This window comes from Denticeps clupeoides, chromosome 2 (genome assembly GCF_900700375.1).
Source record: "Denticeps clupeoides chromosome 2, fDenClu1.1, whole genome shotgun sequence".
Lineage (NCBI taxonomy): Eukaryota > Metazoa > Chordata > Actinopteri > Clupeiformes > Denticipitidae > Denticeps > Denticeps clupeoides.
This window is the reverse complement of record NC_041708.1, coordinates 1,979,277-2,004,328: the sequence shown is the minus strand read 5'-3', so window position 1 is coordinate 2,004,328 and position 25,052 is coordinate 1,979,277. Positions and strand designations below refer to the sequence as shown.

General features: G+C 48.5%; 2 protein-coding genes and 1 long non-coding RNA gene across 7 annotated transcripts; 1 reads left to right on the top strand and 2 right to left on the bottom strand.

Moving 5' to 3' along the window:
* The first annotated feature begins 51 nt into the window (after positions 1-51).
* Positions 52-1,576, top strand: mrpl43 (mitochondrial ribosomal protein L43). The gene is made up of 3 exons (XM_028967537.1): positions 52-275; positions 981-1,087; positions 1,165-1,576. Exons 1-3 carry the CDS (start codon positions 145-147, stop codon positions 1,380-1,382), a joined length of 456 nt encoding a protein of 151 aa, XP_028823370.1. The 5' UTR covers positions 52-144; the 3' UTR covers positions 1,383-1,576.
* A 207-nt stretch (positions 1,577-1,783) lies between these two features.
* Positions 1,784-24,930, bottom strand: sema4gb (sema domain, immunoglobulin domain (Ig), transmembrane domain (TM) and short cytoplasmic domain, (semaphorin) 4Gb). Of its 4 annotated transcripts, XM_028967535.1 has the most exons (15): positions 24,478-24,927; positions 22,432-22,608; positions 15,625-15,773; positions 15,107-15,169; positions 14,817-14,915; positions 14,641-14,731; positions 14,440-14,553; positions 13,899-14,053; positions 11,391-11,566; positions 6,589-6,727; positions 6,042-6,264; positions 4,934-5,049; positions 4,699-4,853; positions 4,553-4,614; positions 1,784-4,095 (listed from the first exon to the last, which is right to left on the bottom strand). In XM_028967535.1, exons 2-15 carry the CDS (start codon positions 22,553-22,555, stop codon positions 3,155-3,157), a joined length of 2,607 nt encoding a protein of 868 aa, XP_028823368.1. In that variant the 5' UTR covers positions 22,556-22,608; positions 24,478-24,927; the 3' UTR covers positions 1,784-3,154. The 4 variants fall into 4 exon arrangements, with proteins under 4 accessions (XP_028823368.1, XP_028823365.1, XP_028823366.1 ...); XM_028967532.1 differs by lacking the exon at positions 15,625-15,773 and having other exon boundaries at positions 14,817-15,169; positions 24,478-24,930; XM_028967533.1 differs by lacking the exon at positions 15,625-15,773 and having other exon boundaries at positions 14,817-15,169; positions 24,482-24,930.
* On the bottom strand, positions 7,230-10,449 carry LOC114779865 (uncharacterized). 2 transcript variants are annotated; one of them, XR_003746961.1, is made up of 5 exons: positions 9,412-10,449; positions 8,988-9,326; positions 8,279-8,408; positions 7,718-7,879; positions 7,230-7,639 (listed from the first exon to the last, which is right to left on the bottom strand). It is a non-coding gene; the product is annotated as an uncharacterized LOC114779865 (long non-coding RNA). The 2 variants fall into 2 exon arrangements; XR_003746960.1 differs by having other exon boundaries at positions 8,988-10,449.
* Positions 24,931-25,052: the final 122 nt, after the last annotated feature.

Sequence of the window (25,052 nt, the reverse complement as noted above, 5' to 3'; positions counted from 1 at the left end):
CGACGGTCGGGCGGGTTTTAAATCGGTGGGGGCGGAACGGTCGCCGCCGAGCGTCTGTCGCCCGTCGGAAGCGTTCCAGCGGCGCACCGGCAGCGTCCTTGTCTCGCCGCCGCCCAAGAGCGTCGTTTGCTCCGCGCCTGCAGCATGACGGCCCGGGGGACCGCGAGTCGCTTCCTGCAGGGCGTCCTGCGCAACGGCGTGGGCCGCTACGTGTGCCAGCTGAAGCGGCTGTCGCTCGTCTTCTCCCGGAGCGGCCAGAGCTCGCTGGGGGTGAGGTGAGGCGAGGCGAGGTGCCGGTGAACCCCGTTCACGGAGCTCCTGCCGCTAGTCTAATATCTCATATGCTGTTCAGCCACTGAAATGATCACGTAGGGTTCTCACGATACGATACGATACTCGTCACGATATATAGGGTGGTAGTAGCCTAGTGGGTAAGACACTCGCCTATGAACCAGAAGACCCGGGTTCGAATCCCACTTACTACCATTGTGTCCCTGAGCAAGACACTTAACCCTAAGTTGCTCCAGGGAGACTGTCCCTGTAACTACTGATTGTAAGTCGCTCTGGATAAGGGCGTCTGATAAATGCTGTAAATGTAATGTATATCTATGTTTTACGATTTCACTTCGAGTTTCCTTAATTGAAAGTCCGTATTGCTGTCCAGGATGGAGGCTGCACTCTCACCAACATTTACCGCATTTAAAAGACGCCCTTATCCAGAGCGACTTACAGTCAGTAGTTACAGGGACAGTATTTAACAGTATTTTGGTACTTTTTTATATTCATTTTTTAACACATCTGCACAGATGTTTCAGAGAACATGTGATCATGACACTTTGCCTTAGAGTGATTGAGAAGTCATGGAAATTCTTCAGTAAAGACTGTGTAAGAGCCCTGCTACAATATCCCGGTTTGTAATTGGTGAAGATCGGTATTATGGGAACGTGAAACGCCGGTGTCCTTATGTCGTATGTTCTCAGAGGCTTCATCGAAGAAGGAGTGGTAGATTTTGCAAAGAAGCATCCAGGCACCGTGGTGTACGTCTCCCCCGAGTCCTGCAGGATCCCCAAAATTGTAGCGGAGTACCGTAAGTGATATACACGACTCTGACACCCATACTGTGTCATTATTATTAGACATTAACCGTTATATTTCCTCACATAGTGAACGGTAACGTGAAGGAGGAGGTCGTCACCTGTAAGACTGCACGGGAGATCGGTGACCTGGTGACCAAACTGGCCAACCAGTCCGGACTGGACATCATCCGCATCCGCAAGCCCTTCCACACGGACAGTCCCAGCATTCAGGGCCAGTGGCACCCCTTCACCAACAGGCCGCCCTCGGTCGGCCCCATCCGGCACGGCGGCCGAGAGGACAAATGACGAATCTGGAGCCAGGGACGCTGGCCGTTATGAACCGCGTTCTGTAAAACTGGGATAAAAACTGACCGAAAGTGGAATGGCATGATAGCTTTAGGCAGCATCATTAATTGAGAATTTGGGTTTTTCATTTTAGGACCAGCAGCGAAGTTCTCAAAAAGAAATAAAAAATGTAAAAAAATAAAAACAAAAAGCTGGCCCTGTCATCTGCATCGGAGCGCATGTCTAAAAGCGGAACCCTGTTGCTAAGTAACAGGTTTTTTAAGGGACTGCCAGCTCCGTGCACGCGTCCCCAGAGGCTGGGAATCCGGCCCGGATCAGCCACCGCGGAACCGGCTGGCATCTTTTCCCAATGAGCTCCGGTCCGGAGCGCGAAAATAAACATCACTTCGGAACAACTTGCGTTGGCTACACAGGTTTATGTGCTTATTGCAATAAATATCACAATCGGTTACATGTAGAAACATTATACATTTAGTACAAACGGGAGGGAAGAGGAAGAGCGTAACCCGGCGCTGGCGGCCTCGGTGTTGGGGGGGTAAACATCAAATTCTTTAATTCTATAAGGCTACACACTGTAAAATATCATTAAACATTTCTGAGAGTTCTACTGAAGAACACGCTCGTTTAAAAAAAAAAAAACACATCTTTATTGCAGATACGAACGGGTGAAAGTTTCTGTGGATTTATTGCCACAGTCGCGCTCGCCTGTATTAAACATTACCGGCAGTCAAGATACTTAATTTAGCAATAATCAATAACGAAATCTGCCAGTTGGTACAGTTCCGGCCATAAGGATATTCCAAAAGGAAAATATGCCCCCACCCACTGAAATGATTGACATTTTTTCTATTTGAATATGCTCTATATGTTTGTGCGTATTGGCTCTATTTGCTGGACGGTAGCAACAGCTGCAGCGACGCTCTGTCCATGTTCAGAAACGGCAGCATGAACGTGGGGCCCCTGCGTCGACCCTGCGGGGTCCTGAACTGGCCCTTCCGGAGTAACGAGGGCGGGGCGGCGAGCCGTAATCGGTCACTTCCTGTCTCGGCCTAAAAAGGCGGAGTCTTCGTTAAAAAGAGGGAAACGCGTCCCTGGGGGTGGAGGCGTGAGCGCGGTTGTTATGTCCTGCAGAAGAACGTTCAGGTCATGCGCCTACAAAACACACACACACACACACACACTTGGTGGAATGTGGGGAAAAGGACCACAAAACCCCCCAAAAAAGCAGCAGCTAAGTACAGCTATGGAACGCCGAACTTCTTCATCCACTTTGTGTAAGAACGTTCCATGATAACGAGATGTCCCAAGTCAGCTGAAACAGGCCATGACATTTATAACGCAAGTGACGCAGGAAGGTGGTTATATAAACGGGCTGGTGCTCCCGTCCACGGTCGTCTTCTGATGGAATGGCCACGGTGACCAGCTCACCAGGATCTATATGGCTTGGATCTACGTTCCTCCGCCAATCTCCTGCGCAGTTCATGTCGGTTTTGAGCTACGTTGTGACGACAAAGAAGACGTGAACCTTGTGCCCCAAAAAATGCTTTAAAGTGTGAAGTGACAAAAGAAACGGGGTCTCGTCCAAATTATTTGGCACTCAGCTCCCCCTTGGTGCGCGTCACCAGACTACGGTCAACCTCTGTCTCCAGAAGAAGCCTTCAGAGCAGCGTCCTGGGTTAGATGTTGCTGTAAACGTCCAAAAACAACGGCGTACTGCACCAGCGTCCACCACAAGGGGGCGACAGAGGGAGGGAGGGATGGATGGATGGGGCCTACACCGAGCTCTCGTCCGGCTCCGGGTCCAGCGACGTGTGTTTCCTCTTCTCCAGGATCCGGTTCAGCTCCTCGGCGAAGGAGTGGCACAGCGGCGACGTCGTCTCCGCCTCCGGCTGTCCCAGCAGGACGTAGCTGTTGCCGTTCATCTTGCGCAGCATGTTGGGCAGCGCGGCCGACAGCCCGTTGGCGTACTCCGCGTCCGGGAGGGGCGGAGGCATGGGCAGAGGCGGAGCCGGGGGCGGGGCATCTTTGCTGCGCGTCGACTGGCCGTCTCCGGGGACGAGCTGCAGGAAGCTGCTCTCCTCGCGGACCACGGTCTGCCTCTCTCTGGCCGGGAGGCCGTCCATCCTGCCGTTGCAGTGGCTGGAGACGGTGTTCAGCTCCAGGAGGGAGCTCCTCTTCCTCTCCGCCGCCGCGGTGACCCACAGGCCCTGCTGCGAGAACTTCCTGCTGTGGCGGGCGTGGCGGGCGCAGAAGCTGACGTACAGCAGCACCACCGTCAGCACCAAGCACAGCCCGCCCAACACCGCCACCAGGGACATGTACAGGGCCTCCATGTGCCGGTAGGAGTGGAACTCCGGGCCCACCGGCAGGGGGACGGGGGGCGACGGCAGCGGCCGCTCCGCCGGGTCCTCGGAGGGCGGGGCGGCGCTGGGCGAGTCCGGAGCCGACGCCCGGACGCTCACCGTGTATCTCCGCAGCGGAACCTGCACGCCGTTCTCCAGGGCAAAGCAGCGGTACTGGCCGCTCTGGCGAACCCGGGCGCCGATGACGAGAAGGCCGTCGGTGCCGACGCGGTACCCGGAGTCCAGGCCGTAGCCCTGCAGGTCCCTGCCGTTCAGTGTCCAGCGGGGGGTTGCCAGGTTGGAGCGCAGCTCGCACCTCAGCAGGATGTCGTTTCCAGCCGTCACCGAGCGCGTGCGGTGGGCGACGTGCGCTGCAAGGAAATAAATTCCTCGTCTCAAGAATGCCGAAATTCATAATAACTCATTTTAGTCATCTTATGTCTAAAATCTCGACATAAGGGGGCAGTGGTGGCCTAGCGGTTAAGGAAGCGGCCCCGTAATCAGAAGGTGCCACTGAGCAAAGCACCGTCCCCACACACTGCTCCCCGGGCGCCTGTCATGGCTCACTCAGGGTGATGGGTTAAATGCAGAGGACAAATTTCACCGTGTGCACCGTGTGCTGTGCATCACAAGTGACAATCACTTCACTTTCACGTCACCTCAAAATGAAGCATCTCTGCATTTAGGGTTGTATTTCGTTTCAAACGATTACATGAAAAACAGAATACAAAAATATGTCATCTCAAAAAAAAAAAGTAATTTATTTGTTCATGAAAGCATATTTGTGACATTATTGGTAACATTTATTTATTACCCAGTTGCGCTTACCATCGCCCGAGCTCTTCTCACATCCCCTGTTCCCTGTCTGGACATCTTGGATCAGATTAGACCTGCAGGACGAAAGAAAAGGAATTTTGTTTTGGAAAGATCTGAAGAGGAAATTCTGACCCCCCCCCAAAAAAAAGGCTCCTCACCTGCCTGAGCGCTGACGCGCCTCGACACACACCCTTCCGTCCCACCCACAGAAGGGGTCCCGCGCGAACACGCAGTCCCAACATGAGGTGTAGCGCTCGCAGGCAGACAGGGGCACCTGCACCACGCCCGTCTGGGCGCTCAGGTACACGCTCCTCTGTAACGAAGGAAACAGACATGGGTCACGTGACCACTGCAGCCGCGGGATCACGGATGGGTGCTGCACCCAGGCCCGACCTGCTGTGGAGACACCACCATACTGTAGATCTCCTGAGGCTCTTTAAACAGCTGCAGCTCCTCGATGATGTGGAGGCGCTCCTCAACTTCCACTGCCCTGTGCAGCCAGCCTTCATCTAAACACACACACACACACACACACACACACACACACACATTTATATATCTACTGTAACGCTAATACTACAAATGCAACAATTCAACAAGATTTAATCGGTACTTATCAAATATAACGATAATTCAGATAAAAATACAGTACAGGTCAAAAGTTTGGACATTATTTTTCATTATCTTTATTTTCATGACCATTTAAGTTGGTAGATTCTCACTGAAGGCATCAAAACTATGAATGAACACATGTGGAGTTCTGTACTTAACAAAAAGTGGAGACCTGGCCTCCACAGTCACCGGACCTGAACCCGATCCAGATGGTTTGGGGTGAGCTGGACCAACAAGTGCTAAACACCTCTGGGAACTCCTTCAAGACTGTTGGAGAAGCATTTCAGGTGACGACCTCTTGAATCTCATCGAGAGAATGCCAAGAGTGTGTAAAGCAGTAATCAGAGCAAAGAAACTAGAATATAAAACATGTTCTCACTTATTTCACCTTTTTTTGTTAAGTCCATAACTCCACATGTGTTCATTCATAGTTTTGATGCCTTCAGTGAGAATCTACCAACGTAAATGGTCATGAAGATAAAGAAAACACGTTGAATGAGAAGGTTTGTCCAAACTTTCAGCCTGTACTGTATATTTACAGCATTTACCAGACACCCTTATCCAGAGCGACTTACAGTCAGTAGTTACAGGGACAGTCCCCCCCTGGAGACATTCAGGGTAAAGTGTCCTGCTCAGGGACACGATGGTAGTAAGTGGGATTTGAACCTGCGTCTTCTGTTCATAGGCGAGTGTGTTACCCACTAGGCTACTACCAAGCTGCTATATACGTATATATATGTATATATATTGTGCAATCTGATTTAAAACTGTTCAAATAATTTGGCCCCATCTTAAGGATGATGTACTTGTACTGAGTAGTTGGAGCTTCTAGTAAATAATTATTGGATAAAACCATTAGTCAATATGTTTGGGGGGCAGCAGGCGGTACCGGTGGTCATGAAGAGGACGGTGTACGTTTTCCCATCCAGGGCAACCACCGGCAGGACGCCGAGCCTGGTGTAGTCCGTGCTCTTCTTGACCGCCAGGGGGCGCCCTCCGGCCGGCTGGATCTGGGTGGCCATGAGCGGGTGGCGGCGGGCGAAGGCGAGCACGCTGTCGGGGAGATCTCGGGACGAGTTGATTTGCTGGCTGCGGTGTTCATCTGTGATGCACTGTCCGAGGGACGAGTCATGGTTACTACGCGGTACGTTTGGACTGGTAAGGAAGCAAGCTTGTAACTGGAGGGTTGCGGGTTCCAATCCCGAACCGCCAAGGTGCCACTGAGGTCCCCTTGATCAAAGCACCGTCCCCACACACTGCTCCCCGGGCGCCTGTCATGGCTGCCCACTGCTCACCAAGGGTGATGGGTTAAATACAGAGGACACGTTTCACCGTGTCATTGTGTGCTTATAACTTATAAAAATAAAAAAATAAAAAACTATAATGATACTCAGAAAACAGAAAATTGCGACAGCATAGAAACTTCAGCATCTCACCGAGCCAGGTCTTGGTTCTGGAACCTTCCCAGTGTATTCTCGCCATCTGGAGTCCTGGTTCTCCATATATGGACCCTCAAAGGCCCTCTGGATGTCGGACAGGGTGTATTTGCACATGGCAGACACCTTCACACTTTTCCTACAGGATGAAAGAAGCAGAGTAGATCAGGATTTCTTTCTTTTTCTGGGGTCATTTACGACACTGGATTAGAACAAAGGCATCTGATTCAGTTCCTCCTAGCTGATCTTTAAGGTTTTTTTTTATATTATTATTTTACAAATATATACATTAACAATTGTACAATTGTAATTACAGAAGTATATACAGTGCATCTCTTTTTTTTTTTTACAGCCTTATTCCCAAATGGATTAAATTCATGTTTTCCCTCAGAATTCTTCACACAACAACAGCCCTTGATGAAAACGTAAAAAAAAAAAAGTTACTTCAGGTTTTTTTTATTATTTATTAAAAATAAAATACATTTTTTTTTAAATCACATGTATATAAGTATTCGCAGTAGTGATGGTGAGATGAAGCCTCATGAGGCATCGCACCACTTGAGCCAAATGGTTCGAGAAAGGGTTCATTTCTACTGGCCAGGTGTATAATTGCAAAGCATGTATGACCAAATAATTGTTCTACATAAATTATATAAATAATAAAATACTGTTATATTATATGGCTTGTGTAACGTGGACAATGATGTACAGAACAGGGGAATTTTTTTATGAATTTTTATTAGGAGATAACAGTTTCTCAACAGTTTTTGGTTTTAAACTATTCCTTTCTTTTGACACAACCTCTCCGGCCTTTGAAAACACCCTTTCACCTGGCACAGGAGATGCCAGCTTGCACAAAAACGCAAGAGCAAGATTATACAAATTGGGGTACGGTCCTTTTGCCTCTCCCAGTACTCCAGAGGGTTCTCCAGCCTGTGTATATTTGTTTTGGAAAGGTAGCACTGGACCTCCACAGTGGCATCTGCCGTTACATTCTGTGTCCTCCATGCCTCCATGACGCTGGTGTCTAAACGATGCCACAGTCTGCTACCTAAGAGGAAACCACAGATCATGTTAGAAACTGTTCTAATAGGAATAATTGATCTCAAAATGTAAAATAATATATGACCTCCAGTGACATTAAATCGTGGGTCCAGGAGTGTAGCCAGGGACATGATGCTCATGGACTGCAATGTGTGCAGCTTCTCCCGGGGGTTGCCGGATGAGCTGGCCTCCCTTTTCCAATGCAACCCTGAAGGGTTTGCTCAAGCTGCACTCGTGTAATCTTCTCCTGTAAATATGAGTAGGCCATTAAATCACTGCAGTAGGAACACATACAAACTGTTAGCGTTCTTATAAATTGGAATAAAGGGAAAGAGCATATGTTAGCAGTGGTGCTGCTTCTAAAGTAGCCAACCAGCTTCCTTGCTTTGGCCCGGACGCCAATGAGCACAGGGTGTTGGTCTACAGCCTTCTTCACAAGCAGGTTAAGCGTGTGTGCAATGCATTTATGATGCTCCAGTTTCAGCTCTCTCACACCAGCAAATCAACTGGGAGCACCATCAGTGACCATACCCGTCACCTTATTACTGATTCCCCATTCCTCCATCAGGGGGAATATTTTCTGCAGTGTGTGATCGGGGGAATGCCTGCACTACCGACAGCACTGAACTGGGCCTGGTTTTCTCACCCACAAAATGGCATGTTACAGCCAGGTAGGCATCCATGTTGATGGATGGCCACATGTCAGACGTAAGGCTAACAGCAGCCACCTTTTCCACTTTAGCCTTCTCCTTGGCCTCCACCAGGGCCTTCAGAGCCTAAAGGAAATAAATACAGGGAGTGCAGAATTATTAGGCAAGTTGTATTTTTGAGGAATAATTTTATTATTGAACAACAACCATGTTCTCAATGAACCCAAAAAACTAATTAATATCAAAGCTGAATGTTTTTGGAAGTAGTTTTTAGTTTGTTTTTATTTTGAGCTATTTTAGGGGGATATCTGTGTGTGCAGGTGACTATTACGGTGCATAATTATTAGGCAACTTAACAAAAAACAAATATATGCCCATTTCAATTATTTTTTTTTACCAGTGAAACCAATATAACATCTCCACATTCACAAATATACATTTCTGACATTCAAAAACAAATCAATAATTATGCACACCTGATATAGGGTGTTGATGTCATTAGACCACACCCCTTCTCATTACAGAGATGCACATCACCTAATATGCTTAATTGGTAGTAGGCTTTCGAGCCTATACAGCTTGGAGTAAGACAACATGCATGAAGAGGATGATGTGGACAAAATACTCATTTGCCTAATAATTCTGCACTCCCTGTATATAGTGCTGAAAAGCACTGATGTATTTCATGCATGCACCCATACATACCTGCCTTGCAGGGAGAACATAATAGGGATCCAGTTTGGAAACAAATGTCCCGAATCCAATATCATCCACAATACTGAAGGCCTGTGTATCCTTCACTATCATGGAGACAAGGGCTTTATCCAGCTCTTGTTTCCTGCTGGCTGAGAATAAAGTTTTTTTTTTTTTTGCACAATAAACAAAAGTAAACATGGACAAATTGTGCATTTGAAATATTGTAATTACTTCCCTTGTGTGGGTGAAGCTCCAGGTTCCTCCTTACTCTCATGCGAGGCACGATAATGCCTCAGCATGGATGAGGTGTTGTTATTATAACTCCTCGGAACACAATAAGCACCTCACCTTTGAATGAAACAAGAATCAGAGAAAAGTACAGTTCTTGAAAAGCAAAAACAATGCACCTGAAATGATGTTAAATTTAGCTTACCTTATCTGCTCAAAATGTTCCCACACAGGGGAAATCCTCCTCTTCCGAGCTGGCTCCATCCTCGCACCTCTCCTTCTCTCCTCACTCTTATAAATCTTCAAACTCTCTCTTTCTCTCTAAACTCCCCAAAATATCTCCAAAAACTATCCAAACTCTCAACTGACCAGAAATCTCAATCGAAAACCCCACATTTTAAATGGAGCCTGAGGGGTTTATATTGCCTCGAGCCTCGTGGCAAAATCTGAACCGCTTCGCGAAGCGGTCACGTGGTACAGCTGGCAGCGAGGCTTTGGACGTCATCGTTTTAGGCTCCTCCCCTAAACGAAGCAAGCCTCGACACGCACTTCGCGGAAACGCCCCCTCCACTACTCGATACACGCTCCGAAGCCCCGGTACGTCCCGTAACATCACTACTTCGCAGCCTTTGCTCAAGACTTTGCCGATGCACCTTTGGCAGAAATGGTCACCCTAATAGAGTGACCATCGGGTCCTAGGTGGCCGGCCAGCTCTAGGAAGAGTCCTGGTGGTTTTGAACTTCTTCTACAGCCTCAAGTGTTTTTGAATATGCTTGGCACACCGATCCTTGGCCAGTTTCGCCCATTCCTCTTTGCAGCACCTCTCAAGCTCCATCAGGTTAGATGGGAAGCGTCAGTGGAGCCGTTTTAAGATCTCTCCAGGGATGTTCAATCAAATTCAAGTCTAGGCTCTGGATGGGCCACTCAAGGACAGTTGTCCTTATCCAGTATGCTTCACTGTAGGTGTGGTATTGGCCTGGTGATGAGCAGTGCCTGGTTTCCTCCAAACGTGATGCCTGGCATTCACACCAATTCTCATCAGATCAGAGAATTGTGTTTCTCATGATCTGAGCGTTCTTCAGGAGCATTTTGGCGAAGTCCAGGTGGGCTGCCATGTGCCTTTTACTACGGAGTGGCTTCTGTGTGGCTTCCATACAGGCCTGATTAGTGGATTGCTGCGGAGATGGTTGTCCTTCTAGAAGGTTCTCCTCTGTCCACATAAGACCTCTGGAGCTCTGATAGAGTGACCATCGGGTCCTAGGTGGCCGGCCAGCTCTAGGAAGTGTCCTGGTGGTTTTGAACTTCTTCCTCTCACAGATGATGGAGGTCACTGTGCTTAGTGGCCTTTTTGGGGGCAGTGGTGGCCTACTGGTTAAGGAAGCGGCCCCGTAATCAGAAGGTTGCCGATCCGCCAAGGTGCCACTGAGCAAAGCACCGTCCCCACACACTGCTCCCCGGGCGCCCGTCATGGCTGCCCACTGCTCACCAAGGGTGATGGTGAAATACAGAGGACGCATTTCACTGTGTGCACCGTGTGCTGTGCTGCTGTCAATCACCTCACTTTAACACTTTATCAGTGGGACCTTCAAAGCAGCAGAATTTTTTCTGTAACCCTCCCCAATACAATCCTGTCTATGAGGTCTACAGACAATTCCTTTGACGTCATGCTTGTTTTGTGCTCTGACGTGAACGGTCCACTGCGGGACCTTATATAGACAGTGTGTGCCTTTCCAAATCATGTCCAACCAACTGTTTTCTCCACAGGTGGACTCCAATTAAGATGCAGTAACATCTCGAGGATGATCCGGGGGTACAGGAGGCACCTGAGCTCGATTTTGAGCTTCATGGCGAAGGCTGTAAATACTTATATACATGTGTTTCCTCATTTATTTTATTTTTTTTATAAAATTGCCAAAACCTCAACTAAACTTTTTTCATGTTGTCATTATGGGGTGTTGCCGTCCCCACACACTGCTGCCCACTGCTCACCAAGGGTGCTGTGCTGCCGTGTTTCACAATGACAATCACGTCACTTTCACTTGTGCGATGCACAAATGTTTTCTACAACTCTACACAGACCCAGAGCAGCAACTTCCACTGATCATGCAAGGAGTTTTATATTTCAGGGATGATGACATTGAAAAACGATCGTGCAGCTCGGGCACCAGCGTTTATTCTCCTCACCACTCGAGGCTGAAGACGCCGTACAGAACGCTGTCATGAACGCTGGGGGCATGTAGCACGGCGACGCTGCGCAGCACGTTAAACTGCAGGCCGTAATCCGGGACGGAACACAGCAGCCGCGCCTTCAGGAACGACGTCCACTTCTTCTGCAGTGTCCTCTGGCCACCGATGTCCCCCTGGCCAGACATTAAAATGATCACAGTTAATCCTCTGCTTATCATACATAGTTCTATACATTTACTTCATTGACTATAATTAGCATATATAAGGTTTAATTTATTTATTACTACAAATTGTACTTTAAAGGTCCCCTATTATGAAAATGTGACTTTGAAAGTGAAGTTAAAGTGAAGTGATTGTCATTGAGAAGTCCTTCAGCACACGGTGCACAGAGTGAAATTTGTCCTCTGTTAACCATCACCCTGAGTGAGCAGTGGGCACCATGACAGGCGCCCTTTTGCTGCTTTGCTCAGTGGCACCTCAGTGGCACCTTGGCGGATCGGGATTCGAACAGACAACCTTCTGATTACTGGCCGCTTCATTAACCGCTAGGCCACCACTGCTCCACCACTGTGAGATTATTTGGACCTGCAGTGGCTAGAAATGGCGATGGGTGTAAAGAGTGTTTTGGCCATTCTGCTTCATTGTTCAGAGAGCGGCAGCTCAGGCGGTCTGATCTGGAAGTTGTCCCCTTATGATGTCAAAGGTTAACTCCCCTTTCTCATGATTTTTCCCTCCGGAGAATTTTATACCCCTCTTCTAAAACATTTTCTCCACCGACCGTCATGGGTGTGAAGCATTGCACTTGCTCGGTGATTGGACGTGACACTCTGAAGAACCAGCGGGTTCGTTTAATTTTTTCCTGAGTAATGCTACTCATACGTGAGTTAAAATTCTTGCTACTCTACCCACCTCTGTACATACGCATGCAGCCTGCCACAGAACATCCAGAACAGGCGAATTGGAATCTTTATCCAGGACCCTGGATAAGAACCAAATCGCCATTCTAATTATCGGTGATGGCGCTGCTCTCCTGTGGGTCCTGACCTCACCAGCGTCCAGAGTGCCGACACACCGCAAGGTGAATTAAGAACCCACTCTCTGCTGGCACACCCACAAGACAGCGGCCATGGCTGCGCTCCAGAAGAATCCTCCTTCAGAGCCAGAGGCTTTTGTGGGAGGGGCTCAAAAGCCACAACCCCTTGTGGGAGGGGGCTGAAAGGCCCGTCTTGCCAGCCGCCGAGAAGCGAGCGCCGGCAGGAAATTGCGCTGTCACTTCGCATTCTATCACCATAAAGACCACGCTGGGAGACGGGGGAGGCGAATGTGGCATTACAAAAAAAAATGACAAAAACGCACCATAACTCTCACACACTATGAGCTAATTTGATGAACGCAAAATGATAAATTGTAATTCAAAATGCAGCATGCAGGAGACATGTGACCCCAACATGCCAAATGACCCCAACAGACACAATTCTACAGGGGGTTGATATTTTCTGTTTAAATTAATAAGCTATAAAGCATCCATTAAGAGCATCATAATCTCAAAAATGAGATTTAAAGTACCGCACGTTCTGGACGTGTGACTAATGCGGAGGGAGGATGGTACGCGGGTGCCAGTGGCACCAAGACAGAGGCGGCAGCTCTGAGAACAGATCTGGCAACGCTAATCCCACGTCTGTGGGTTCTGGACACAGATTGGTGGCCTCGACCGTCACGGGGGAGAGAGCACTAGTCCCTGCCTGGCGTCTGCAGGCGTTTCAGCTCCCACGCGGCTCTGTGGCCTAGTTTGAGCTGGGGAGCCTCATGGCTCCCCCACACACCCCCCCACACACACACACCATAACACATCATACAACCAGAGCAAGAGGACCTGACCTGGTTCACAGACACATTCATTTTTAATGGTGGCGTCAAACTAAGAAAGTGGAATAAGATTAGTTTATAAAACAGGAGGGTATACAAGAGTGAAATAATGATTTTGATATAATTAATTAAATATATATATAAATGTATGTATGTATGTATTTGGTCGTTTTTATTTTATGTTTTATTCTACTCACATGTCTTGAAGCCTCAAAATCTTCAATAATAATTATGTGTTTTGTACCCAGCAGGATACATGTATTCAGGCTGTGTAGTCAAATACGCGGTTGCCAGATTGGACACGTTTAAATTAAAACATTTTTAAAACACGTATAAAAGGAGCATGTGTATTCCCACTAAGAAATAAATACAGTTGAAATGCTGAACATAAAAACTTGAATTTTGGTGGTTTTATGTGTGCAATTTACACCATTCTTTTGACAATTTTGCCTGAAAAAATTATATATCTGGCAACACTGCAGTAAGGACTGCAGTAAAGTAGAGTTGATTTGAGATTAAACTGGATTCATCATAAACAGCCTTCAGTCCTTACAAACAATCACAAGTGTACATGTGCAGAAGTGCAACATAGCTTGTGTTGGCGACGGCATACAAGCGTGGGTTCATCACGCGGCTCACCTTACACACTCGCGCCACCCTCGCCACCCTGGTGTGGGTGGAGTACGGCGCCTGCTCCTGGTTCTTCTCAGTGAAGAAAAAGTAGATTTTGTCGTCGTCCCCAACCGAGCTGTTCGCGCTCTCCCTCAGCAGGGCCGAGCCCACAAACTCCGCCTCTGTCGGCAAGAAAGCCACGGTTTACCAAAGACCCGCCCTTTCCTCGCTTGCACACCTCAATTCTCTCATTTACTAACTACATACAACACAGAATCTGAAAGCCAGGCATCTCTTTGAAAACAGATAATTGTTACGGTGACCTTTTTGTAATTATTTATACTTACATTTACATTGACAGCATTTACCAGAGCGACTTACCATCAGTAGTTCCAGGGACAGTCCCCCCCTGGAGACACTCAGGGTTAAGTGTCTTGCTCAGGGACAGAATGGTAGTAAGTGGGGTTTGAACCTGGGTCTTCTGGTTCACAGGCGAGTGTGTTACCCACTAGGCTACTACCACCCTACTAGGCTGGTACTCTTTTTGTTAGGTGAGAAGTAATCTTACCCACGAGCCACCTGGTGGGCGCCTCCTCCGTCTTCAGCACAGGAAAGGGAAAGTTCCTCCGGATGTCCGAGGTGCTCCGGAACTCGTACTGGGTGGCGGAGAACATGTCCCCGTCTGTGGTGAGATACAGAGATGTCCTCATCCTTGATGCCCTCGGCCCGTAGAGCATTAGATCCGCGTGTCGAGCCGAACGCGTCTTACCTACGAGAAGGGCGGTGTATGGCTTGGCCGGGTCGTAGGGGCATCGCTCACGGCCGTCCTCCGAGCGCGAGAGCGCGAACCGCTCCACGTCCTGGCAGGAACGAAGAAAGAGATTCGGTTCCGTTGCGGTGCAGCGTTCCGTCGAGTGTTAAAACGAGGAATCGGAGGGCCCTTACGATGTAGGAGCAGAGCGGCCTGAAGGCATTGGTCCCGCAGGCGTACAGGTGAGTCTCGTTCAGCCGCTGCAGGAACCGAACGTGGTTGTAGCACTCTGTCTGCGAACAACGGGGACATTGGACAGGCTCACTCAGTCCATCCACCACAACTGAGCATTGCCTTTCGTAATGCATTTCAATCGTTTCTTTGATTAAATCTTTTATTAAATCTTTTAGCACGTCCCCACGCTTTCTTCTCAACTGTGGAATCTTACTGACGTTCTCCTCATTCAGAACCCAGCAGCTGCTACCTGATTGTTTCTTCCCTTGTTGAGACACAGTCGCCTCTGGTCTGCTGAAGCCGGCCAGTCGATCTGTACAAAAAGACAGCGGGATTAATCGCTTTCTTACCATCACTGACACACCCGAACGGGAGCAGGAGCCGTACGTTCAGCCACTAACTATCGCTTTTTAACATGGCTGCCACTACGTTCTACGCTCCTGGCTTGTACCAGAATTTCTTTTATTTTATCTTCTTTGTCACATGTGATACACCGCTGCACAGCACACGGTGCACACAGTGAAATGTGTCCTCTGTATTTAACCATCACCCTGAGTGAGCAGTGGGCAGCCATGACAGGCGGAGGGTGTGAGCAGTGTGTGGGGACGGCTTTGCTCAGTGGCACTTTGGCGGACCGGGATTCGAACCGGCAACCTTCTGATTACGGGGCCGCTTCCTTAACCGCTAGGCCGCCACTGCCCCAAACTAGGCCGCCACTGCCCCAGTGTCGGATGGAGACCAGAGGGACCGGTTTCCCGTTGCGCTCACCATGCGGCTCCGCGAGACGGAGGAGACGTTGTGGGCGTCCACGGCATACAGCGCCTCCCTGGCGCCCACGTACAGAATGTCCTCCTCCAGCAGCAGCGAGCTGTAGCCCACCGCCGCCGAAGCCGGGAGGCGGTTACAGCGCAGCAGGCCTGACAGAAGGAAGAAGGACTTTCACAAGCGCTCTGACAAAAATACATCTTATTAAACAACAATTGGATTGTATGGTTTTTTTTCTTCCATTGTAGCCTTAAATTTGAAGATTATTATGATCTTGTCATATTAAAATGCAATACGTTAAATTTTTTGTATGCCTACATGGCCGCCACCCCCAGCAGAGCTGTTAATCAGCGTCTCCAAATCTGACTCCTGTTGGCAATAGGTCCAGCACCGTTCGCTGTAGATGGATTGAAGGTCAGGGAGCTTGGTACGGATGATGCGTTCGGAGGGTGCTTCGATCAGCCGAACGCATCATCCGTACCAAGCTCCCTGACCTTCAATGCATCTTCAGCGAACGGTGCTGGACCAGGGCCAGGAAGATGGTGAAGGACCTCAGCCACCCCAACAATGGACTCTTCTCCCTGAAGTCCAACACAGAGAGGACAAGGAGGAGCTTCTTCCCGCAGGTTATACGAACAACACTACATAGAACTCCAATACACTCTCCAGCACTTTCACTCTCAACCTCTCTGGACTCTTTGCATAAACTCAATTTGCACAAAATCTCTGCTCTTTTTACTCTTTTGTTTGCTTTTTTTAATCTTATACATTGACTTCACTCATTTGCACACCTTCACCTTACCTGTTACACATATTTTATGTTAAAGACATACAAGTGTAATATTTGCAATATTTGTTTATTGGTTCATTGTATATTTGCAATACTGTGGTCTGTAGCGGTTGCAAAAAGCATTTTACTGCATATCATACCGTGTATGACTATGTATGTGACAAATAAAATTTGAATTTGAATATTTTGTTTTAAATGATTTGAGTAAGTTGTGTGGAGTTAGCATAGCGCCGCTAGGTTCGGATCTCCTCTCTCCAAACAAGTCACCCCAGCCCCCCATTAGCGCACGTCGTCTTACGTTCACAGTCGTGACCAAAAGATGCAAAACACCAGTTGACGGCAATATTCTGTTACCAGCGTTTCGTGATCTAATATATATATATATATATTTTTTGCAGCATTTATTATATGCGGGCCAGTGCGGTAATCGATTATAACAAAAAAAAGTTCCGGAAGGGGATACTTTAGTGGAGGGGAGGGTTTAACCATCACCTCACTGACATATTTGAAAGCATGTAGAAATATGTATGGGATGCACCGTGATATAATCATAACCGAACCGGATCGTGAGACCAGGGAAGGTTCACACCTCTGGACAGAACCTGGCAACCCCGCCAGGACCAGCGATACAGCAGTGGGTGGAGCTAGACAACGTGCAGCAATGGGCAAAAAGGCAAGACCGGCCCTTTAAGGAGATCGACGGAATGAAGTCGGTCAGTGGCTGTGATGAAATGAAATAAATGAAATGTGCTCTCCCGCTCACGGCCACCATGGCAACTCGTCGCCGCAGATTAGGGACGAACACTGCTGGGTCATATTAACACACGCGCACGATGCATGTGGATGCTCAGTTGGGGGTTGTGATGCGAGCTGGCAGGAGTAGGCCAACCTTCCGATGCCCTTCTTCCAATACAGCAACGTGCCGTCCCCCACACCGTGCCCACCAAACCACCACACTCGCCAAGGGAAGATTCAGAAAAAGCTGACGGAGCGAAAAAACTTGCAGCATTATGTAAGGTGAGAATGAAGTAAATGAGGACGTACTCTGGACCTTGCAGGCAGCTGACAAAGCCGCATCACCGCCCACTTCTGGGCAAAACTGCTGGTTTTCACAAACTCTTTTTTAAAAAATCTTTTTATTAGGTCCAGGGCCTCTCTCTCGTTGTGAATTATTTATAGTTGCCCCCCCCCCTCCTTGGTGGAAACACATATCTGATCCGGAGTCAGTGAGCTGGCGACTGACAGGAGAGAGAGAGAAAAAAAAAAAAAAAACATCTCATGGTGTTCCGGAGCCACCAAGATGAGGATGTTTGTAGCTATTTCTGGAGATGATGGCCGGGGACACGTCTGGACTCGGACCGGTGCTGCATGTTAATTGCACAGATGGCCCTTAGAGACGCAGCACATGCGTTGTGTCACGCGTTGTGTTGCTTAATTACTGCAGTGAATAAAATGCAATCTGGATCTCAAGAGGTCACTGTGTTTCACAAAAGTCCATTTATTCCAACCAATAAAACAATAAAGATCAAATCGTGGACATTAGACATCCGAACCCCCAGCTCTTCCACACTCTAACCCATAAGCAACAATATCAGCGGCACACTGTGGATTTAAACGGTTAATTCCTGTAACCTCCATTGTGCCACGCCTCTGTATGTCCAGGTAACGAGTTGAAATACACAATTAATTGGTCGAATTGACAAGGTCAACGCAGTCTATGATGAGTTGGAGTTTCCTTTTTTTTACAAAAGTATTTATTATAACTATAATTCATATATTTATAATTGATAAATAAAGCATGAGTCTATTAATAAATTGATGCAAAAACTGAAGTCTTTGAGCCGAAGTCTTTCTGACACATGATGACTTCTTCTGAGGGCAGTGCACGCATGTTCTCGCTCCAGAAGATCCTCCAATCAGAGAGGGCCCTGTCACAGCCCCGAGGACCTCTGCTGGGGAGAGGGGGTGGGTGCGGGCGCGTGCCCGTCACTCGTCACCCGCGGACGGTGACTCACGTTTCGCCAGCGAGGAAATGTAAACACAACTTCGGCAACACTCCAGGCCCGGCAGAGCTCTTGTGGCTCAAACGAACACGTGAGTGTCCAGCGCGGCAGCCAAGGCAGGACACGTGAGACGGAGACGAGGCCATTGGGACTGGGACGGGTGTCGTGAGAACTTGGCTAGAATGATACAATCTAGTGCACATATTTATGCATTAAAAAGTTCGTTCTAGAACTCCGCGGGCCACGTTCTGGCGCCACTCTTTTAATTGGAACCGTCCCATTCAACTCATGAAGCCTCTCAAGTGAAATTGACCTGATTGTCATTGTGAAGCACTGCAGCGCAGCACACGGTGACACGTTTAAACGTGTCCTCTGTATTTAACCATCGCCCTTGGTGAAGAGTGGGCAGCCATGACATGCCTTTGCTCAGTGGCACCTCGGCGGATTACGGGGCCGCTTCCTCAGCCCCACTGTTCCAGCATCAACATTAGAGGATGAACAATAGTGAATCAGCCATGAAGGTAAAAAGAGGCACAAACAGATTCATCAAACGTACTTCACTTTCTCCCGAAACAACAGATACGAAATATGTTTCTTGCAGTGGACTCTTCAAAATGGCTCCATCTTAGTCTCCGTAACCCTTATCCAGTGCGAGTTACAATCAGTAGTTACAGGGACAGTCCCCCCCCTGGGGACACTCAAGGTTAAGTGTCTTGTTCAGGGACACGATGGTAGTAAGTGGGATTTGAACCCGGGTCTTCTGGTTCACAGGCGAGTGTGTTACCCGCTAGGCCACTACCACCCCACTGATTTTTTAAACAGGCACTGACACCGTTTTATTTACATATACTGCCATGAATTCGCATTGTTTTTAAGCTGTCCAGCTCTATTTAGGACACGCACACCAGCAGAGCCCTGCTGTCTCCCTGAAGAGGGTCCCTCCGGTAGAAAGGGGGCAGGCGTGTACTACATTCTATATCGGGTCAACAAAACATGGAGGACGCAACAGGCCGCCTTCATTCGGGCTAAATCCGACCCGGGCCGCCGCCCACGGCTGCCGATAACCGGCTCTGTGTTCACAGGCCGACGGTGACGGCGGGGAAAAATGTGCTGAGCAACGCTTTCGAAATGTCACCGGCCTTACAGCCCGCTAATCATGAGAAATACCCTGCCATTCAGGGGAAAGAATGGACACACACACACACACACACACACACACACACAGTACGGCAGCCAGGGCTGTTAACACGCCGGCAAAATAAACAGAGCGCGGCGAGCGCCGGGCTTCCTGCCCACAATGCTGCTGTTTACCCATCCAGTGCTGAACGTTGACCGCGACCGTCATCCTCCGGAAACGGGCGCCTCCCGCTCACGGCTCACGGCCTGGCGGCCACTCGGCACGATGTGTGGACTCGTACAACTAAACATCATATCAACACAAGTCCTCAAACAACGGAAGAGGTTTTCATTTTTTACCATCATTTCTGGACCTTTGGTTGCCTGTACAAAAACGAGAATATAAAGGGTTTTGTGAGCTGGTGACTTTTGGTGACTCCCCGAACACAGCCACATGAGAACGTTTTTTCCCGAAATCGTGAACATTTCTATCTGATCTATCCAGCCGCACGTAAAACGGCCGTACCCCAAACCATTTACAGCATTTACCAGATGCCCTTATCCAGAGTGACTTACAATCAGTAGTGACAGGGACAGTCCCCCCCTGGAGACACTCAGGGTTAAGTGTCCTGCTCAGGGACACGATGGTAGTAAGTGGGGTTTGAACCCGGGTCTTCTGGTTACCCACTAGGCTCCTACCAAACCCCCTCTACGGCGCACATTTCCAATGAAAAGCCAAGGCTGGGGAAGAATGACGTGTTTAACTCCTCTCGCGGAGGACAGCTAGATGCCAAACAAGGCGAGCAGGGAGTCACAGTGCCACCTGCAGGTGTGGAGGTGCCGCTTATCCAGAGCGACGGTGAAGCAGAATAACCAAACACTCTTTACACCCATCGGCATTTCCAGCCACTGCAGGACAGGCTGGGGGAATAATGAAAAATAATCCCACAAAGGGACATTTTCATGTCATTGGACCTTTAAACACATCTTGGTGTTCGCTTTCCAGAATAAGCACTGATACTTGATACCAATGATAAGCACTAACGGTGGCCACACGCATACATTCACTGTGACAAATTGATGTTTTATCCCCCAACGAAGTCTTCTTCTCAAAGAGACGAATCCTGTTCAGCCAATGAAAGTAGCCCAGTTTTTTATCCACTCGTCTCCGGGCGCTCGCTGCAGCAGACGTGTTACGCCTGCATCAATATTTCAGGACCGCGTTACTGCAGGTCTGGCGCACTCCTCTAACTTGCAGACAAGTGCCTCAACCCACACTTAAGTCAGGGTTCAAGAGGTCACGCTTTCTCTCCAACTCTTGTGCACGCTACAAGCTGTCCACTTAAAAGGTCATTACCTTCAGTCCCTACTAATCTCACGACCAGCGGGTCTGCCTCTGAATGCCTACAAAGCCAAACATGGGGTTTCGCCATCCTTATTATACCTCACACCGTGCGTCAAAATCAGACCTCATCGAGCACCAACGACCACTAAACCCACTAGAATCTCAGCAGAGTTCACACTGACCAACACCATCAGCCTCTGAGAAGATGATGCATGTGTGTTATATGGGCCGACTGACTGACTGTAAAGCGGCACGTTTATCCAACCACACAGCCTCCCATGTGGAAAGGAATGTAGGTCAAGGACTTCAAGTCACTTCTGAGGCTAAATAAGATATTAAAGGAGAGGAGAAGATTCCTGGTGACTAGCATATGAAGCATTGTAAAAAAAAAAAACTGCCGTCCTGATAATCCATCCAGATGCCTTGTCTTCACCCAGTAAGAGAAACGCATACGCAATCATACTCAAGACTAAAGGCGACTTATCCTGGGCTCTTCCTTCTTCTGTTTCATGGTGCAGTTCTGACCCTCAAAAAGTCCCAAAGTTCTCCAGCTGGTGGGTACTGACCACAGCAGACCAGGAACGTACAACCAGACCTGCTGTCCACAACTACATCTACATTTACATCTACTTCAGATGAACAATCTCACCTAATATGTAGATTAGGGGTCTCTTTAAATATCTCTTTATATGCTATTATCTTAAAAGACTCTTCTCACCCCAATCAGGCAAAAGATCCAGGAGCATAAAAAAACCAGGACAGACAGCTTCTACACCGTTGCAATCTCTAATTTTATTCCACTTCAAGGTCTCAAGCAGACGGACTTCATTCTTTTTTTCTATTATATTAGTATTTAGGGGTACGTTTCTCTTTTTATAGAGATCACTCTGACATGTGGACTGCACCTAATCTCAATAAACTTGTTACAGTGACAATAAAGATGTTCAAAATATTGTAAAATTTTAGTTCAAAATCCCAATCCCTCTCATGAGTCTTACTTATAATAAGGGTTTAAATGACACCGAAATAATTGCACTTATTTATTAAATGACTGATTTTGGTACGGAACCGGCGAGAGCTACGGAGATTCCGGAACTGTTCATTGCAGCGGCAACCCAGTCCAACAGCTAGACAGCGTCCTGCTGGGAATTCGCTTAAAAGCGACGCTGCCGAAGCGCCACGCTCAGCACTCTTCTCCCACGCCGAGCTGTTCGGGCCCCGGCTCGGGAGCCGTTTCCGCGGTGCCGGGGCCCTGCGAGCTGCGTGAAATAGGCCAGGACTTCAGATGGGCCATTAATAACCACGCCGCCTGCTGCCAAGCTGGTTGAGCGGATCCAGAAGTGTGCCACCGTGTTTAAAGGGGACCGGAGGGCTCAGCACTGGGTTCCTGAAGAACAGCACCACGAAAGTGCACCCAACAACCGTCGCCATACGACAGGACAAGAAGAACCGATGAACCCAGAGGAACCCCAACCCAGGGAGGTCAATTCGTTGGAGTTGGAATGCCTTGGAGACCTATTAGCTTCCCAAGGAGAAGCTGAGGGAATGAGACTTACGGTCGAACAGGACAGTGGTTCTGGGCGTGGCGTCCCGGTCGAGGCCCGGGCCGAATGGGAAGCCCAGCAGAGCCAATGGCAGCCACGCCACCAGCAGCGAGGCAGGCAGCACGGGAGCCGTCATCTCCCCGCTCGTCTTCAGCAGCAGCTCGCCCGCCCGGCGTTGAGGGACTGGCTCTGCGTTGAGGGAGAGAACGTCTCAGAAAGCAGCTTTGCATTTAGAGTTGTAAAATATATTTTACATAATTCACATTCGGGACTGTCCTCCACCGCGCTGGGCGCTAAAATGATCACTCATCACTAAATCAAATTCTAATTCAATTCAGCTCTGGAAAATTAAACCAAAATGCTAAAAAAAAATTCTGTAATAATTGCACTTTTACGTGTCCTAATATTTGGTGCTGACAACGGCAAGGTCGCGGGTTCAATCCCTGTACTGGCCATGCAATTTGTACGGTATATTGAATAGCGCATCGGGCTTAATTTGAATATGCATGCGATGCACCACTGACAATGTGGAACCTAAAATAACAACTGTACAATAATAAGACTCGCTTCTTCCAATTTAATTATGCAATAAATTTTAGATTTTAAGTTTTAAGGTGGGGATAGAAATGTTCTATCAACATAAAAGAATTTAGCGTAACGATTCAGAGCAACCTATTACTGTTCCGAAGTTCTGATGTGACGTTTGTGGTTGTGACATGCATCCACAACTCTCATTCACTCTTTGAATTGAACTGTGCCACGTGAATATTTTAGTTATTCGAAATACCTCTGGACTAAACCAGAAAACCAAAAAGATCACAGAGACATTTACATTTATGTCATTTACCAGACGGCCTTATCCAGAGCGGCTTACAATCAGTAGTTACAGGGACAGTCCCCCCCTAAGTGTCCTGCTCAGGGACACGATGGTAGTAAGTGGGGTTTGAACCTTGGTCTTATGGTTCGTAGGCGAGTGTGTTACCCACTAGAAATATTGGAAATATTAATAATTATCAATCTGTTAGGGACGGATGAGTCTCTTAGTTCATGGATTCCAGGTACGCCACAGTCTGCTGTGGGAACTTCATTCTGGACTCTAGACAGGATTTTCAGAGCTACTAGTGATCAGATGGCCTATTATTTCATAGCCTGTTTAAGCCTGAAATAACCCCCCCCCCCTAAAAAAAAAGAGAAGTAAACCCATCTATCAAGTAAAGCGTAACCGGTGCGGGATTATTGGGCCAGACATGTCTGCAGATGGCCCTAAAAACACGCCAAGTCCGCAGCCATTTCTCAGTCCGGAGCACAGAACCAAGTTAAAAGCGAGAACGGGAAACACACAGGCCACTTCGATCCCGTGGCCGCCGGCTCACCAGCTTTATTATTGAGAATATTTAGATGATCTTGTAACCTTCTTATTGCCTGAATTATGTATAGAAACTAGAAAAGAGTGAATATAAGAATATGTATTCATAGTTGGGGTCCTAGTGAACCAGAACTGACCACTTCATCCATGGTGACATGGAAGCACGTTGTAAGTCGCTCTGGATACGGGCTTGAATGGCTTCAATCTGTCGCCGCCGTGACGTGACGTGATGTTTCACCGTGTGGCGCGGTCCCAGGCGTGGATTAGGCTTTGGTGGTGTGAAAAGAGAGTAAAGGGGAGTCTCAGGCCAAAAACGACGACAGAATGACTCCCTTATCACCAGGAGCATCAGCCCCAGTTCTGTTCAAACACGCCATGTCCCCTCCTGTCCCCAAAGCAAAGTCTGCTTCTGTGCGAACACACTTCGTGCAAAACACGAACGCTGGGCACCGAAAGCCGAGCAGAGGATTCCTTTCTGCTAAAATACCCCGAATGGTGGCGCAAACGACCCACGACGACGACTGTGACCGACACCCGAGACTCTGGGACGTTCGGTAAAAAAAAAAAGAAAAAGAAACTTGCATGAACTTATGCACACCTCGGCGTATAATAAAAGTATAATAATATAAATGGATCGGAAGGCGCGGTGGCAGCGATCGGACGGGCACTGCAGCATCCCTGCGTGTACGTACGTACGTGCGCCGGAACGCAGAAGACGATGCAACTTCGCCCCGCCGTCGGGAACAGACCTTGCGCCGCTCCGGACGGACACTGCGGTATTTTAAAGGGCACCTCGGGGAACAGATCCCGAGTCCAGAGTCCCGAGTCACCTTCTTGCGGCGGCGTTCCGGGTCCGGGCGGAGCCTTGCGGGAGTCGGGTGGGAGCCGGTACCTGGCCGTCGGTCCGGATCGCCGATTCTGATTCTCCACCGCGTGGCCCCGTCCCAGGTGTGGCGGCCACGCCCCCTGCTAATTAATATTCGCCGCTACGCAGACGGCTCCGCCCACAGCCTTTACAGCCAAGATAACTCGTAAACGTTCGCAATGTAATAAGCATGGTGTCAAATCACGTTAACGAATGTTTAAACTGATCGTTAGATTTCTTCATTTTCACCCTTTGTTCACTGGCCCTGGATCAATAAGTAATACACAAGCTAGGACAAGACACCATTTTCATTTTTTTCCCCCCTAAACCCAAAAAATAATTAATTAAAAACGATGTCTTGTTCCCAACATCGTGGATGCCACCTAGTGGCCGGTTTGATGA

Bases quoted from the DNA above. Each gene is read 5' to 3' on its own strand.
- sema4gb (XM_028967532.1), bottom strand. From the start codon at position 22,555: ATGACGGCTCCCGTGCTGCCTGCCTCGCTGCTGGTGGCGTGGCTGCCA. The intron at 11,567-13,898 runs GTGAGCCGCGTG...ATGTCTGGCCAG, and splicing joins GGGTGGCGCGAGTGTGTAAG to GGGGACATCGGTGGCCAGAG. The intron at 4,854-4,933 runs GTCGGGCCTGGG...CCTTCGTTACAG, and splicing joins TGGTGGTGTCTCCACAGCAG to AGGAGCGTGTACCTGAGCGC.
- mrpl43 (XM_028967537.1), top strand. From the start codon at position 145: ATGACGGCCCGGGGGACCGCGAGTCGCTTCCTGCAGGGCGTCCTGCGC. The intron at 276-980 runs GTGAGGCGAGGC...GTATGTTCTCAG, and splicing joins CAGAGCTCGCTGGGGGTGAG to AGGCTTCATCGAAGAAGGAG. The intron at 1,088-1,164 runs GTAAGTGATATA...TTCCTCACATAG, and splicing joins CAAAATTGTAGCGGAGTACC to TGAACGGTAACGTGAAGGAG.